Source organism: Enhydra lutris, unplaced genomic scaffold (genome assembly GCF_002288905.1).
Source record: "Enhydra lutris kenyoni isolate GAN:26980312 unplaced genomic scaffold, ASM228890v2 scaffoldscaffold24, whole genome shotgun sequence".
Classification (NCBI taxonomy): Eukaryota; Metazoa; Chordata; class Mammalia; order Carnivora; family Mustelidae; genus Enhydra; species Enhydra lutris.
The window spans coordinates 30,094,567-30,111,688 of record NW_019154108.1 but is presented as its reverse complement, the minus strand read 5'-3'; the positions used below and the strand labels follow the sequence as shown (position 1 = coordinate 30,111,688).

Sequence of the window (17,122 nt, the reverse complement as noted above, 5' to 3'; positions counted from 1 at the left end):
CCCCGTCTGGGCTGCTTGCACACTCCCCAGGTGTGGGGCTGGCCCCGTCTGGGCTGCTTGCACACTCCCCAGGTGTGGGGCTGGCCCCGTCTGGGCTGCTTGCTCCCTGGCAGGCTTGTGGCAGCACTCTGGATGCATTCGCGCCAAGGGCCTGTCAGAGAGGGGTGGATCCACAACATGCGCGTGGGCAGGGGTACGATGCTTATAAGGTCTGTGTGCATCTGCTCTGAGAGGGGACCTGGAGCTGAGGTCTGACTGGAGGGGCTGTGTTCACACCAGAATGAGGGGGTTGCTGTTGGCGAGTTCGTTCCAGCCTTATCAGAGTGTCTAGGCTAGGGGAGGGAAACCACACCATTAGCTCCTTCTTTCCTAGAGAAGTCTCTCACTCATCTCTGTCCCTCTGGGAAATGCTCTGAGTAAATTATTCCTTCCTGTATGCCCCAGGCATTTTTCAAACTGCAGCTACTGTGCTGTATTTCTGCGGGTCTCTTCTCTTTAACAGTCGGACTCCATTTCCTCTCTCCCTCCCAGCTCTCCCAGAGCTGAGCCACTGATGTTTAAAATTCCAGGTTTTAAGTCCTGTTGGTTTTAAGAACTTGTAAAATTTGACCCTTCTCATTTTCGAAGCTAAATGTTAGGAGGATTCATCTTCCCCACGCTGGCCTCTGTGAGAGGGTCTGTTTGTCTGCCCCCCTCACCCCCCACCCCAGTCAGTGCTTGTGGGTCTCTCTCCTGCCCACAGACCCACAAGTCCTTTTAGTTCCATGCTGCCTCTCTGCCCTTCCTCTCATCTTCAGTGTGGCGTCTTCTCTTCTCTGCCTTCAGTTGTGGGGTTTGTTCTGCCAGTCTTCAAGTCATTTTCTGAGTCATTTATGCTATTGTGGGTGTGATCTAGGTTTATGTGGGGGGACGAAGTGAGCTCAGGGTCCTCCTACTCCACCATTGTCCCCAGAGGTCCTTGTTTGATGATTTTATAAATTAAGTTATTGATTCCATATATTTAAACATTGCCAAAACATTAAACTGTCTGCTAGACGTACGTATTTTTAAATACTAGGTTTTAATATCTGAGATTTGTGGTGAACATATTCGCTTCACTTCACAAACCATTAAGATCTCTTTCCAGGTTTTCATATCTTTTCTTTGTTAAACACAAGTCCCAGTGATTGTGATGACCCCATATGGCAGTTACAGCCTAGAGGAAGTTGTCTGCCCAGGAGGCCCCTCTGCTATATGAATCCATGATCTCATTAGTAACAGCAAGTTTACCGAGTAGGATTGCGATAAGCTCTCTGATTAATTCTTGCGTATCTTTGCATTATTACTAAGCATCATTACCAACCAGTAATTTTCCATTTATTCCTGTGTTGAGCACCTGCTTTACATGCTGGGACTCCCTAGTTAGTTCTCTTCTATCACAGAACTCAAGGTCTGTCATAGGAACCGAGGTAGAGGGATACCAGCATGTGATGTATGCTGCGATGGTTTGGATGGTTCAGTCACATGAAAGAGGAGAGATTAACCCAGCCTGGGAGAAGTGATCATTCAGCTGGGTTTTGGAAGAATGTCTGAGTTGGGCAGTTAGAAGGGTCAGGGTGTGTGCGTGGTTGTGGATAGGAAAAGTGTCCTAAGCAAGGGGGAAGTACAGATCTGGAGCCATGAGCAAGCATGGCATGTTCTGGAGTAGTAAACCAGACAGTACCAGTGAAACCTAGTTTGCAAATGGGAAAGTGGGGAAAGGTAAGAGTCCCCAGGAGCCAGGGGCAGATGACAGAGGGCCTAGAACATCACAATGAAGGATTTTGAACAGGAGAATGAAATTATTTGATTTAGAAATGTCTCCCTAGAAGGGAGCATGGAGTTATGTGTAGATGGGAGTGCAGTGAGAATAGAGAAAAAGAAACCAGTCACAGGACTAGAAATCCTGGAGGACTAACGTAAGATAGTGGTGACGATGAAAGATGACACATGGAGGAGAGAGGAAGGAGATCCAGGGTTGTGTCGAGATTTCTGGCCTGGCCACCCACGTGGAAGGGGTGCACGCTGCAGAGAGAGGAAGTAGGAAGGAGAAGCTTGTGTAGAAACGAGTACATGTTGTACTTGTTGAAAATCTCTTCAGTCAGCATTTGGGTGTACAGCTCTGGGGCAAAGGGAGGTGACAGGAGCCGCAGAGCCAGCAGCCCAGGATGGGCAGAACGGGTGGAACAGAGATGCAGTGTGCGCCATGTCAGCATTAAGGTGTGGGGACCACGAGGGAGCCTGAAAGCAAATGGTACAGAGTTGGCTGAGGGATGGAGAAAAACAGGAGCATGACATCCCAGGCAGGATGAGGGACAGAGCCAGCCATCAGATGCGAGATGGTGAGATGTCACGTGGCATGAAGACTGAGCAGCCCCCAGTCCATCCTTGGCAGTGGGGCGGCATGGCAGGGCACGGGGGTGGCTGAGAGATGCGTAAGCTAAGGCCCCAAGTTTATAGGCGATCTCTTCAACCACTGTGACCATGGAGGGGAGGCGGGCTAGTAGGCAGTAGCTAGAGGAAAACCAAGTGCGAGAGGGGGCTGCTTGCATTTATTTTTAATGAGAGGGAGGCAAAAGGGAAGCCTGTTGCAAAGGAGAGCTTGCAAGTGTAGGATCGGGGACACAGGATGTGGAAACAGGTGTCTCCATGGGAGAAGGGGGAGTGGAGTGAAGACCCATGTGAGTGTAACCAAGCAGCGGCGGGCGAGGCTGGGGCTGGCGGGGCTGTGTACGCAGCAGGTTGTGAGGTGACCACTGACTCCCCGAGGACTGGGAAACCAGCAGAAAGGCGGGCGCGTGGGAAGGCGATGCCGGTGATCCCACTGATCCCACATACAGCGGGGCGTCTGTGTGCGTGTGTGTTCATGGGTGGGGTTTTTTGGGTTATACTTTCATTTGTTTTAGTTTTGCCTTATTAAAAATTAATTTAGCAATTTAAGAATTAATTAAGCATGGGTTCTTATTTCTACTAGTGCTGCCATGTAGACTGCAATTTCAATATCATGCTCTTTGTGTGCAAATGTAGGCCCAGATGAGGCTGTGATAATCATGAATAAACATACATTATGAACTGCAATGTCTTTTGATTCTGGACAGGACTACCTTGAAATCAAAAGAAGGATTTTCCCAAGATTTTACTTTCTTAGCAACGCTGAACTCCTTGATATTCTAGCTGATAGCGGAAATCCTGAGTCTGTACAGGTAATATTATTATTCTCTGTTCAGTGATATTCTTTCCCAACCAGGTCAGAATTTTATAGTGTTATTGGCATTTGTTTCTGGTCCACAGCCTCATCTTGTGAAGTGTTTTGAAAATATAAAACAATTACTGATATGGAAACAAGAAATCGGCCCTCCTGCTGTGATAATGCTCGTATCTGCTGAAGGGGAATGTCTTCTGCTGCCCAAGTATGACACATGTGTTCTAAACTAAGCATTCAGACTCTGTACCACATTGCTGTTTAAAATCTCGGCTTGGAGGGGCACCTGGGTGGCTCAGTGGGTTAAAGCCTCTGCCTTCGGCTCAGGTCATGGTCCCAGTGTCCTGGGATCGAGCCCCACATCGGGCTCTGTGCTCTGCAGGGAGCCTGCTTCCACCTCTCTCTCCATCTGTCTGCCTCTCTGCCTACTTGTGATCTCTGTCTGTCAAATAAATAAATAAAATCTTAAAAAAAAAAAAAAAAAAAACCTCGGCTTGGAAATGTCTGATATTTCATAGAAGTTTGCTAAGCAAACTGTTTCTTCAGAGATAATGTACCTATGCAGAATTTTATTTTTTCATGTCTCTATTTCTTGGCATCATCCTGAATGCCAACACAGGGTTTTATTATAGAAACTTAGTAAGGAAATTTACTATTTGCTTGTCATTGTAAATGCTGCGCCCCTGGCTGTGGACGGCTCCAGGCCGGGCTCGTGGGTCTGCTGGGTCCTGCCACCACACAGGTCCAGTTTGCCAGCCAGCCTTTGGCACATGGCTCCTGATGGGATTGGATTAAAAAATGCTGCGTCCCAGTGTTCCCGTCCACTGGAGTCCCTAACTCAACCCCGACCTCAGCTGGCTGTTTAAAAGACCCAGTAAGGAATACAAGAAAGCTTTGTGATACAACTTACCCAGTTTGCTCATGTTTTACTGGAACCTCTTAACTTTGTAAGTTCATGATTTCGTTGTTAGAATTCCCTAAAGTTAGGTGATACTTTGTGTGCATAGCTTTCCAAATTGAGATCTAGAAAAAAAACCCAAAATTAGAGAATTGTGGTCCTTTGGCATATGAATGTTACAAGTGTAGAAAAGTTAGTCTACAGCCTTATCAAGAAACATGGATAAAAACTGTTTGCAAATTATTTTTGAAAACATTGTAGGAAAATTCGTGTAAGAAGTGCCGTGGAACAGTGGCTGGTGAATGTAGAGAAAAGCATGTTTGATGTGCTGAAAAAGTGAGTACAATTTTTAATCCTAAGATCACATTATGTATATATACTTAAACTTGTTCAATTATCTGCGAATTCAAGTGGGAGGTATCTGCAGAAATGTATGGAGTAAAGTCTGTTATGAAATGGGCTTTGATAGAACATGACAGCACATGGCTGAACGGAAAATAGGCATTTTTGCAGTTGGAGAGCGTGATCAGGGACTGCATTCAGGCAGGTTAGGGTTAGGATCAGGAGCTGAATGCATGGCGGGATGTTGCTGCCTGCTTCCGAAGGACCCAGTGCCCAGCAGGCTCGGGCTGCTGCCCATCCCACTTCTGCTTCCTTGCATTGCTTGCTGGGTCCAGGCTCTGTAGGGTTCTCCTTTTTACCATCCAGTCTGTTTAGAGTGAGGAAAGAGCCTCAGAGCATGAACTTTTCAATGACTTTGACTGGAGCTGTCTTGTACATTTCTAGTTATTTGTGGTTGGTTATAGAGGGGCTGTCTATTGGTCTTGGGGTTTTAAGATCTATATTTAGGAACATGATCTTGAATGCCAACACAAGGCTTCTGGAGCAGAGCAGATTATTACTTACTTACATAAATAACTACAGTGGCTTTCCTTGGCTCCAGTTCTTACCTGGAGTGATGTGATGAGAGCCAGCTGTCTCATGTGTGAGGGCAAGGAACCCCGAAAAATGCATCCAGGCACTTGAGAGACAAACCGATATTCACTCATTGTGCTGGAACTTTTGTCAGACAGTCTTACCATTTGTTATTAATGACAGTTCTTTCTCTTTCTTTACAGTTTTCTTTTAAAAATCTCTTCCTTGTTGTTTAGGATGACAGATTATGTGCAGTGTTAAAAAGTACAGTTGACAGCAACCTTCTTTGTTTCCTAATTTTACTGGGAACATTTCTAACGTTTTGTCTTTTGTTTATGATGCTTGGATTTCTGGAATATACCCCTCATCAAAGTAGAGTTTTATTCTGTTCCTTGTTTGCAAAGTTTTTAATAATTAAAAGACATCTAATTCATTCAGAGTTTTTTTTAATGAATCAATCAAGAACCCCAAATACTCCTTTGCCTTTAATTTGTGGTTGTTATGACTTACAATAACAGATTTCCTTATGTTGAACTCCACTTGATTTTCCTGTTCATTTTCCAGTCCACTTACTTTATTTTCTGGAAAACTGTATTAAACATGTTCTCCTTTTCTGTGGATTTGTCTTTATCCTTGTTTTATTTCTAGCATTTATTTCTAATAAATAACTGTGTCACCAGCCCTGTTGACTCCCTTAAGCTTGCCCCCGTGTCTGCACAGAGTCCCTCCACTGAACTCTCGAGCCACCCTTCGCCTGCAGTGTGTCCTGTTGCTTCACTGCTCCCCATGCTGTTGTATGTCTTCTAAACACCAGGCTGTAGGTCTGGGCGGGGAGGGGGATGTCATTTATTGTTATATTGAGTTTCTTCATATCTTTTGGGGCAGCCATGCCAAAGTCATAAACATTTCCTTTTTTCTAGTGAATACTCTTTAAAATGTTAATGTACAAAGTGAAACATACCTTTATCAAAGCCTAGAGTAAATAGCTCTGATTTGTCTGCAGTGAGCTTGGATCACTTCATAAAACCCTTCCATCATCACCTCTGTATTATAGTCATGCAGGATCTTATTCCATATGGGGTTAGTTCTCTGTTTATGGATCAGTAATTCTCTAGTCTTAGTAAGGTTCTTGGTTTGGTTTGTTTTTGTTCATTACTGATTCATAGGTCTCACATTTTAGAGTTTGTTTTCCTTCTGCTCTATATATTTCCAAGTAATTTTTTCCAGAAAGCATCTGTGAGTGGCAAATATTTTTATTTTTGCCCTCTTACTTGCAGGTTAGTTTGAATGGAATTAATTTTTAAGTTCAAATCCAATTTCTTGAATGCTAGCTCCCCCAAATGTCACCCAAACGACATGTTCTAAGACAGAGCTGAGTGTATGGGATAAAGCAGAAGCCCTGCTGGGACCCCAGAGCGCCCAGGCAAGGAAGAGTTAAACTGGAATGTGTGTTAAGCTGTGGCAGTCTGGTTTCAGGTGGGCCTTGCAGTGTGGGGCTTGATTACAGCTGTGTAGAGTTCGGGGACAGCTGTTTGGGATTGGAGGACACAGCAGAGCTGGGGTTGCCCTTTGATGCTGGGTTTTGGAAAAAGTTTCATTTTTGTTTTCACACAGGACGGAATGGTGAGGTATTACCTTCATAACACATTCAACTTGGCAAAACAGTGTCTTCTATCTGGAAGCCTTTTCTTAGCTTTTGAGTACATACTTGCACTATTCCCTTTGGGGAGATGCTTTCTCTCTCATCAAATACTGCTGGACCTGGCGGTGTTTGATCTCAGCAGAACGTGTTCCTGTTCCTGTGTCACGCTGCCTGTGGGCCGAGTGATTGCCAGATACCAGCAGCTTGTGAGATGCCCCTGACCCCAGAGAGCTTCAACCGGGTGTTGGAACTGGGAAGGGAGCTGTCTGGTTGCATGAGCTCTGCTAACCCTGCTTCCCCAGGTTCGTGTTTGCACTGGTTGTCGTTCACAGTCAGATGAGCGAGTCCCTCTCCTTCTCTCTCTCCCTGCGGGTTCTTGTGTTTAATCGCAGCAGGTGGCCTGCGCAGCCACCGGGGACAGGACGGTGCACAGGCCCAGTCTGGGAGTGGCGGATCTTCCCGGGTGTGGACATTCCTTTCCACTTCTCCTGGATGCTGCAAACTGCCTTTGTCCCATCCCCAGCACGTGGGTTCCAGCGCTGTTTCAGATACACCGCTCTTGTGAGAAAATGCCAGTGTCGATGAACTTTGGTTCCTTTCTTTCCTTCTCTCCACTTTCCTCTCTTCCTCTGTCTTTCCCGCCGTGCGTTAGGATGTGTGATGTGATTGCAGGCCCTCCTCTGCTTCTCCCTCCAGCCCCAGTGGTCCTCTGAGATTTCCATTCACAGTGGTCATTGGCAGCTGCAATAAGGCAGGGGGTGTGGGGACAGGCAGAGGCCACTGCACTCCCTGCTTAGGAAGCTCTCCTCATCGTCCCGAAGAGCCACCCCTGCCTCCCTCTTGTGGTTGTCAAACTTGGCAGGAGTGTTCTTTGGTGGGTCTGCTCTTCTTTCTAGAATTCAATCCCAATTTGCTTGCCATCTGATAGAGACTTCTCAAGTTGTGGATGCCCTGGAGCACACTTTCGTGCGTTCCAGTGTTTTCTCTGTGTGTGTGTGTGTGTGTGTGTGTGTGTAGAATATAATTGACATATATATCATTATATAGTATTCATATATTATCTATCATTTGAAGGAGTATGGTTCATGATGAAGACAGGATTATTAAGTCAGAAATCTTGATACACTCTCTCCCAAGAGACTATAAAAAATCAGAATAAATATTTACAAAACCCTGGAGGTAATAAAATAAAGAAAATATAGTGTGTGTGCTCTGTGTGTGTATACAAATATAAACCCGGGGCTAAGTGTCAAAATAGAAGTAAGATCTTAATTAAAAGATTTTGTCAAAAGAGAAATGGAACTGCATGTTGTTTGAGAGATAAAGAAAACAAAGACATAAAATAAAAGGTCATTTTAATTGATAAAACATAAATTTGCCACTGATGTTGTTTTGAAACATACAGAAAGTTATAACAACTTATTTCTCCACAGTGGCAGTGATTAGAAAATAATTTAAAAATTACTAAAAACCATTTGCAATTACAGCAAAAATTAGAAGAATCAATATTTATTCTAAAAGCAAACTAAATTCTCAATTACGATAAGTAAAGAAGCCGTCAAAGTAGAAGAAAATGAGTGAAGTTTGGTGTCAGGAATTTCTGACGCGCGGCATCAGTGATGGAATGTGAAGATGATTGATCAATTCGACTATATAGAAACTAAAAACTTCTGAGTGAAAAAAACCCGCTGTAACAATATGCAGACATATACTGTTGGCACATATTAACTTGATCTTAAATAAAAACATCTGCATATTTTTCATGAATCTTATTTTTTTTCCTTATGATTAATTTTTAAAACTAAATATGGGACTTTACTGCTAAAATTCATTTGATGGTTTCAAATTATTTTAAATACTGATTTTGTCATTGATAGTATTAGAAATTCAAAGCTAATGTGTATCATCTCCCCCTTCTAGTTCTACCACCCAGATACTCAGTGGCCCCATTGGGGAAGTGCTGGTGACATTAAAGGAAAATATAGGGAATATGCATTTGCATAAATCAATAAGGCTCTAGTAACTCTGACATTTGGTGCCATACGTATACCTAAGTGAGAATTAAAAACCAGAGATCCTAAAGGAAAATCCCCCCGTGGCCTCATCATGCTTGATCATTGAATGGCCACTGTGATTGCACGTAATAATAGAAGTAAAATGTTTTGTTTGTAGGTTTCTAAGTCAAGGGGTCGAGGACTGGAACCGCCAGACCTTTTCCACATGGGTGGTGTCTCATCCAGGACAAGTGGTCCTCACGGTGGTGAGTTAGTTTGTGGCTCTACTGCCCAGAAAGCAAAGATTTAGAAAGAAACCATTATGAAGAGTACTTATATGTGTCATTCACTTTGAAATGCATCCAAAAATGAGACGGATAGCTGGATAGAAAACTGGATAGATAAGCGAGAAAGTAAATTTAGCAGAGAATTGCTTAGAATATAGGTGGTGGGAATCTGGGTATTTGTTTTATAATTCAGCTTTTTTATGGTTTGTTTTAAAATTGTTTCATAATAAAATGTTGAATGAAAATAAATCACAAATTATTTTCTCAGGGATATCCCGCACTGTATTTGGTTTCTACTGCTGTCATTAAAAAGTTGCCTCAAACTTAGTTGCTTAAATAGCACGAGTATATTAGCTCGCAGTTGTGTCCGTTGAAGGCCTCGTGGTGTCACTGGCAAAAATCAAGGTGTCGGCAGAGCTGCATTCCTTCCTGAAGGCTCAGGAGAGAGTCCCTTCCTTTCTCTTTCCTGGCTTCTAGAGGCTGCTGGCCTTCCTTTATTTTCAAAGCCAGCCCTATTTGCATCTGTCTGCTCTTCTTCGGTCAGACCTCCCTCTGCTCACATGGCAAAAAATGTTCTCCAAGTTTAAGGGTACATATGGTCATATTGACCCCACTCAGATAATCCAGAATACTCTCTCTACCTGCAGGTCTTGATTTAATTACATTTGCAAAGTGCCGTTTGCCCTGTTAGGTGACATAGTCACAGGCTCTGGGCATTAGCACAGGGATATCTTTGCAGGGAGCCTTCATTTGCTAACTGTTGCTGTTCTGGACCTCAAAGGAGAAAGAGAAACGAGGTATGCATGATAGCAAGGAAGCAAAAGCACGTGTTTCTTTTGAGAAGAAGAACTCGGAAAGTAGTGGTTCAAGCCAGGACATTAGGGAATTTCCCCTGTAGACCATGTATAATGATAGAAGGACAAGGAAAGACCCCAGGGGACAGCCCCATGTAACAAAAAGATGAAGGAAGGGTCTCCATGAAGAAGAATGCCAGAGGCGTCATGGAAGCCAAGGGAGCAGAGAGGGAACTGGACTGACTTTTCTCCGGAGACAGTGAGCGGTCGTCATTTAAAAATGCTCTAGAGAGGTCTGCAAACTCCAATAACGTCTGTTGGTGATGAGAGTCCCCACGCACCTTGGGGACAGTGGTTCTGCACTGATGCAGGAAGAAGCCCTGGTCCCCTGAGTTACCCTCCTCAAGTGTTTGTAAAGCAGATTTGACTTCATTAAATTCTCTATTAAACTTAAAAATAACATCACATCTTTTCACTGTGCCTTGCCCCACCACAACTGTCACGTCTCTGAGAACCTAGAGTTATGGACACAAATAACGACGTCCAATCTCCCCAGCTCCCTTCGTTGTGCACTTGACTGCATATTGATAAAGTACTCGAAGATCCTGCACTGCAAGGACTTGGATAAGCTGTGGTCTACAAAGGCAGTGAAGTCATGATGAATCAGCCTAGACATTCCTGTGGTTGGCCAGGCGTCCAGATCATCAGATCTGCTCTGTGAAGAGAAGATCATCCCAGGTCCCCGGTCCTCCAAACATGCTGAACAATAAAAAGCGGTTCCTTATGGGCTTGAACTGGAATCATTGAACAGACTTTGCCAGTTTCTCCCCTGTCTGCCCAGGCTGCTGCTAATTTCCCATCCCAGTGTACCGCTGACAACGTCCCTTTCTCCTGTGCTTCTGCATGTGGAACAGTACCAGGAGCCTTCTCCCAGCAGATGGCTGTGGGGGAGTGAGGATGATAACAGGCCTGCATGTTCCGGCCACTGAGAATTTCAGCACGGGTTTATCTAAGCCAGAGCAATGGACGGTTCCCTTCCAGCTATCTAAGGAGAGAGAGAGATCTGGTTCGCAGGCCGCCTCCCCAGAACCCGCACTGACGCCACCTAGCAAGGGGACTTGGCCTGCTGGATGCTGCCTCTGAGGCTGTGAATCTTGAATAAATGCTTCAAACACAGCAGTGCGGTGGCCTTGACAGTGCTTCCTGCTGCCCGGCCCAGACTCACTCCTGCCCACTCCCGAGAGACCCAGGCCATGGTCTCTCCACCTGCTGACCCGCCACATCCTGTAAGAAAGAGTTTGTTTCTGTTGCAGGCAGCCCAGAACACGGACTGATGCGTCAGGTTCCACATCCTCTCCCCTCTTACCTTGCTCTGGAAGAAAGTCCCACCCCTATACCTCTTACCCCTAGGCTAAGTATTCCGATGTTTATTTCTTTATAGCCTTACCTACGTGTTTCATAGGCACTTCAAATTCATGAAATCCCAAGACGAACTCACTGTGCCCCTCCACCTCCAGCGTGCTCTTCCTTCAGTAGGTACTATCCTAGGGACTGCAATCCCAGTTCACCCAGTCATGGGCTGGAAACCTGCAGGCCTCCTGGAAGTCCCCTCCACTGACTTCCAGGTCACTGCGACATTAATCCAGCGGCCTTCTTAAAACAACTCTGGCGCATATGGAGCGGGTGAGTGTCAAAAGATGGCTCGAATGATGGAAGTCATACAGAGTTTCTGAAAATTATGATTACAGACAACATATTCTAAAAAGAGTATTTCTGGTTTCAGCTGAGCACACGGTCCTAATTTCATGCTGGAGTTTTCTACCATTATTACTGTCCTGGGTTATTAGTCTAATGATGGTTGCTAGTGATGTTATCAGTCTAGTGATGATTGCTAAGAATAGCAGACTTCAAAACTAGAACTATTGGTGATAAAAAATATTTCAATTTATTTAAAAATAAGGCCATGAGCATTAATAAAATTCAGTGTCTGAATCTTAAATACATTCAAATGTGTATGCTCTCTTTCACATGCACATACACACATCATGAAAACATCTGGTTTAACTTATAAAGTTTATTTTTCAATGACCATCTTTATATCTTATTTTTTCAGAGCCAGATCATGTTTTATAATGACTGCATCAAATGTTTTGTGAGTTCTCGGTCAAGACCAGAGTTGGAGAAGGTCCACAGCAGCATGGTCCGTCACCTAGAAGAGATTGCAGAGCTGGTGATGCTGGACACCAGTAACCCCCGCACACAGGCTGTCCTGGGAGCGCTGCTCATGCTCTGCGTGCACCACAGAGACATTGTGAGAGATTTATTGCTGAAAGGCATCTTCAGTGTGGGGGATTTTGAGTGGACGAGGTAAGTGGATCCCGTTACCACTCTGCCTAAAATAACTCATCACACGGCTACCTCTAGGGAAGTTCATTCTCTACCTCAAATTCTACCTCAAAAGTCAAATCTGACTTTTCATTTTCCTGGGATTTATAGAAATTCTGGGCAAACTGTGTCAGTTTGAGTTCCCGATGCCTATGCTTTCTTCCTTCTCTATTACACTGTCCCTCCCATCATTTTAACTTCCTTGGGCTTCATGTTCCTGGATGGGCTTCGCTCCTCTCGTCATTCTGCCAGAGCGCAGCCCTCCTTCAGGCCTCGACTCTGCCTATGTGCTGTCCGTTCTGGAGCACTCTAAACGGGGAAACAAACCAGAGCATGTTTCTAGCCAGTTCTTTACCTCAGAGCCCCCTTTCTCCTACCAGGAGCCTGGTAGTACATATTCATACATAAATATTTTATATATGAAACACCACAAATGTGAAACTGTAGGAGAATAGAGCCACTGACCCTAGGGAGAAGAGGAGAGCAAGCATAAGATTCCTATGATAAATGTGAAATTTCAAACTTCTGAGTTATTTTTTTCTAAAGAAACCTCTGTTCATGAAAAAATAACTGTCCTGACTACATAATGTCTTTGATTCTCAAGAAAAGTTAATTTTTAAGGAATTCTGCATGAGTGTAAATTTCCTTATTTAAATGTGACAATTTCCTTTAGCCTCTAGGGAAAATGGAGCCCAGAGGCTGATATATTTGACTAACACCACTTGAATTTTACTGAATACTTTATATTTGATATATATTCACATATTCCTTTTACTGTTAATATTCACATATTCCTTTTGCTTTTAGTGTAACTGTATACCATTTTTAATTGCCAAAGAAATATGTTGTATTGATGAACCATCACCCAAAAGTTCAGTATGCCATTATTACTTTCTAGTAACTGTCTTTGAAAGTGAAACTGAAAGGTGGAAGAACATAAATAGAAAAGTAAAGTAGGAAACATATGATTCTAAACAACTCTGGGAGCATCATGATTCTAGGGCTACAGTTCCCAAGTTGTATGCCAGGGTGTCCCAAGGCCCCATAGAGACCTTACAGGACACTGCAAAACATTTTTTAAAAATATTATTTATTTATTTGAAAGAGAGAGAATGAGAGCGAGCACAAGCAGGTAGAAGAGCAGAGGGAGAGGGAGAAGCAGACTCCCCACTGAGCAGAGAGCCCAACTCGGGGCTCGATTCCAGGACCCTGGGATCATGACCCGAGCTGAAGGCAGACGCCCAACTGACTGAGCCACCCAGGCGTCCCAAAACATTTTAAACTTTTAAAAGACTCAGAGGGATATGCATCATGTGTCAGACACCAAACAAACTGGTAGCTCAAGGTAGTTGACAAGTTTAACCTTAAACCTTAACTAATTAAACATTAGAATCATCATATTGATGATTTCTCATTCTTGCAAATCTAGGTTTGAGCAGTTGCTCTGATAAAAAAGCAAGGACTAAATGAAAACATGATATAGGAAACAAAATTGACAGTATCCTATCTGATTATAAGGTCTGATAAATTGTGCAGTGCACAACAGGTACACATGTCCCATTAGTAAGTAATGGTGATTATTCAAGAATGATATAAAAATTCCTTTCAATTTACTTGTATATATTTTAAAAATAAGCTACCAGTTCATTAAGACAAAAAATACCTTTAAGCTGCTTTGAATCTAAAAATTAATGAAATTAACTGTGAGGTATTTCTTTTGACTATGGTAATCAAGAAAAAAATCACTGTATACTATAGGTGCAGTCAAGCAAGTTTGGGAATTTTGTTAGGGGAAGAAGAATAGGGGGAGTAAAGCTCTGAAAATAAAAATTCTATTTAAATGATTTAGTACTTGAATCATAAAACAAATCTTGGGTCTTAGGATAGTAGATACCTTTTTACTTAGCTTACCATTCCTTTACTTTAGCACAGTAAAAGCCACATATGATGAGCCCAAAGCTAACATCATACACAACAGCGAAAAGCTGAGAGCTTTTAAGATTCGGAGCCAGATAAGGTTGTCCACTCTCCTCATGTCTATTCAACATGGTAGTGGAAATCTTAGTGAGAACAGTTAAACAAGAAAAAGAAACAAAAGGCATCCAAATTGGAAAGGAAGAAGTAAAACGGTCTCTCGCTGCAGATGACATATTATATGCAGAAAACCCTAAAGATGCCACCAAAGAACTGGTAATCCTAATAAAGGAGTCCAGTAAAGTTGCAAAGTCAATACACAAGAATCAGTTACATTTCTACACACTTACAATGAACTATCAGAAAGAGAAGTAAAACAATCCCATTTATAATTACACCAAGGGAATAAAATACTTGGGAATAAATTTAACCAAAGAGATGAAATATCTGTACACCGAAAACTCTTTTGTCATTAATGAAGGAAATTGAAGAAGGTGCAAGTAAATGAAAAGACAATCCATGATCGAGGATTGAAAAAATTAATATTGTTAAAATGTCTGTTCTAGGGGCACCTGGGTGGCTCAGTGGTTTAAGCCTCTGCCTTCGGCTCAGGTCATGATCTCAGGGTTCTGGGACTGAGCCCCGCATCAGGCTCTCTGCTCAGCAGGGAGCCTGCTTCCCTCTTTCTCTCTGCCTGCCTCTCTGCCTACTTATGATCTCTCTCTGTCAAATAAATAAATTCTTAAAAAAAAAATGTCCGGGGGTGCCTGGGTGGCTCAGTGGGTTGGGGCCTTTGGCTCAGATCGTGATCCCAGGGTCCTGGGATCGAGCCCCGCATCGGGCTCTCTGCTCAGCAGGGAGCCTGCTTCCTCCTCTCTCTCTGCCTGCTTCTCTGCCTACTTATGATCTCTATCTGTCAAATGAATGAATAAAATCTTTAAAAAAAAAAACTCCGTACTACCCAAAATCATCTGTAGATTCAATGTAAAACATCTCAAAATTCCAGCGACCTTTTTCCACTGGAAATAGATCAAAACCTAAAATTTGTATGGAACGGCAAAATACCTCAAGTATCCAAAACAATCTTGAGAAAGAAGAACAAAGCTGGAGATAACACACTTCCTGGTTTCAAGCTATATTACAAAGCTGTAGTACTCAAAACGGTATGACATCAGCAAATCCATTGTCCAATGGAACAGAATAGCCCAGAAATATAACCACACATATATGGCCAATCAATGACAAAAGAGCCAAGAATATACAATGGGGAAAGGAGAGTCTCTTTAATAAATGACACTGGGAAAACTAGACATCCCCATGCAAAAGAATGAAACCGAACCCCTATCTCATGCCACTCTCAGAAACCAACTGAAATAGATTTAAGACTTGAACGTAAGACTTGAAACCATTAAACTCTTACTCGAAAATGTAAGGCAGTAAACTTGGTCTTGGCAATAACTTTTGGATTAGATGCCAAAAGTGAAGGAAACAAAAAATAAACAAGTGAAACTACATCAAACCAAAAGCTTCTGAACAAGAAAGGAAACCATAAACAAAATAAAAAGGCAACCTACTGAATGGGAGAAAATATTTGCAAACCATGAATCCACTAAGGGATTGATACCCCAAATACATAAAGAACACCTACAACTCAATAGCAAAAAAGGTTGTTTTTTTTTTATTATTATTAAAAAATGGGCAGAGGACCTGAATAGACATATTCCAAGGAAGACATACAGATGGCCAACAGGTGCATGAAATGCTGCCCAGCACTTATCATCAGGGAAATGCAAATCAAAATCTCAATAAGATACCACCTCACACCTGTCAGAATGCCTATTATCATAGAGACGAGAAATGAATTTTGGTGTGGATGTGAAGAAAATGGAAATTTATGTGCCATTGGAGGAAATGTAAATTGGTTAACCCACTATGGAAAATGTATGGTGGTTTCCCATAAAATTAAAAATATAAGTACCAAATGATCCAGCAGTTCCAATTCTGCATATTTTCCCTAATGAAGTGCTATCTTAAAAAGGTATCTGTACCCCATGTTCATCACAGCATTATTTATAATAGCCAAGACATTCATTAACTGATGAATGGATAAAGAAAATGTAGTACATGTGTACAATGAACTATGACACAGCCGTAAAAAATGAAAGAAGTCTTGCCCATTGCTACAACACCTTGATGGCATTATCCTAAATTAAATAGGTCAGACAATGTATGACCTCACTTATATGTGAAACCCATAAACACTGAATTCATAGAAACAGAGAAATGGGTGGGGGCCAGAGGCAGGGGATGTAATGGATGTAATGGATGAAGGAGGTCAAAGGTACCAACTTCCAGTTAGAAGATAAATAAGTTCTGGGGATGTAATGGCTAGCCTGGGAACTATAGTTTAATATAGTTTAATAATATAGTTTAATAATACTTCATTGTGTATTTGAAGAATACTAAGACAGTAGATCTCAAGTGCTGTCATCACAAGAAAAGTAAATTTGTAACTGTGTGAATGATGAATGTTACCTAAATTTACCTAAATGTACTGTGATCATTTCACAGTATGTGCATATATCAAATCATTATGGTGTCACGCCTTAAACTAATATGAAGGTCTAGCTCAATATCTCCGTAAATCTGGGGGGGAAAGAATATATATTGTAAAGTTACAACTGGGTCGCAGGTTTTACTGGTAGCCTTATAGATGATGAGCAAATTTAGAATTAGCCTCACAATTCTCAGGGTTCGTAAGATAAATACCACAATAGCATTTCAGTTACCCTCATAGTAAGGATCCTGGTTATAATGAACAATGTCTGAGCCACATCTTTATTGAAAACCACAATACACTTCATAGGGATGATTCTTGTATAAATCCTCAATTTGCGCCGTGCCCACATCACAGCCAAGCAGCAGGACTCCGCAAAACCATTTTCCTCACCGGGCAAGTGCTCACATGCTTGTGGGATTCAGCGTTCTAGTATTTCATTCTAACTTTGTCACTCATGTATTGGCCATAACTCTTTCCATTTTTTTAACATTTTCATTTATTTTTTAGTCAACA

General features: G+C 42.5%; 1 protein-coding gene across 1 annotated transcript in view; it reads left to right on the top strand.

Annotated features, from left to right (window-relative positions):
• LOC111150822 (dynein axonemal heavy chain 14) overlaps positions 1-17,122 on the top strand; it is a 319,964-nt gene that overhangs the window by 99,367 nt on the left and 203,475 nt on the right. The window contains exons 23-27 of the mRNA XM_022508439.1: positions 3,117-3,221; positions 3,310-3,428; positions 4,380-4,454; positions 8,848-8,935; positions 11,864-12,117. Coding sequence (XP_022364147.1) covers positions 3,117-3,221; positions 3,310-3,428; positions 4,380-4,454; positions 8,848-8,935; positions 11,864-12,117 — 641 coding nt within the window. The remainder of the gene's footprint in view (positions 1-3,116; positions 3,222-3,309; positions 3,429-4,379; positions 4,455-8,847; positions 8,936-11,863; positions 12,118-17,122) is intronic.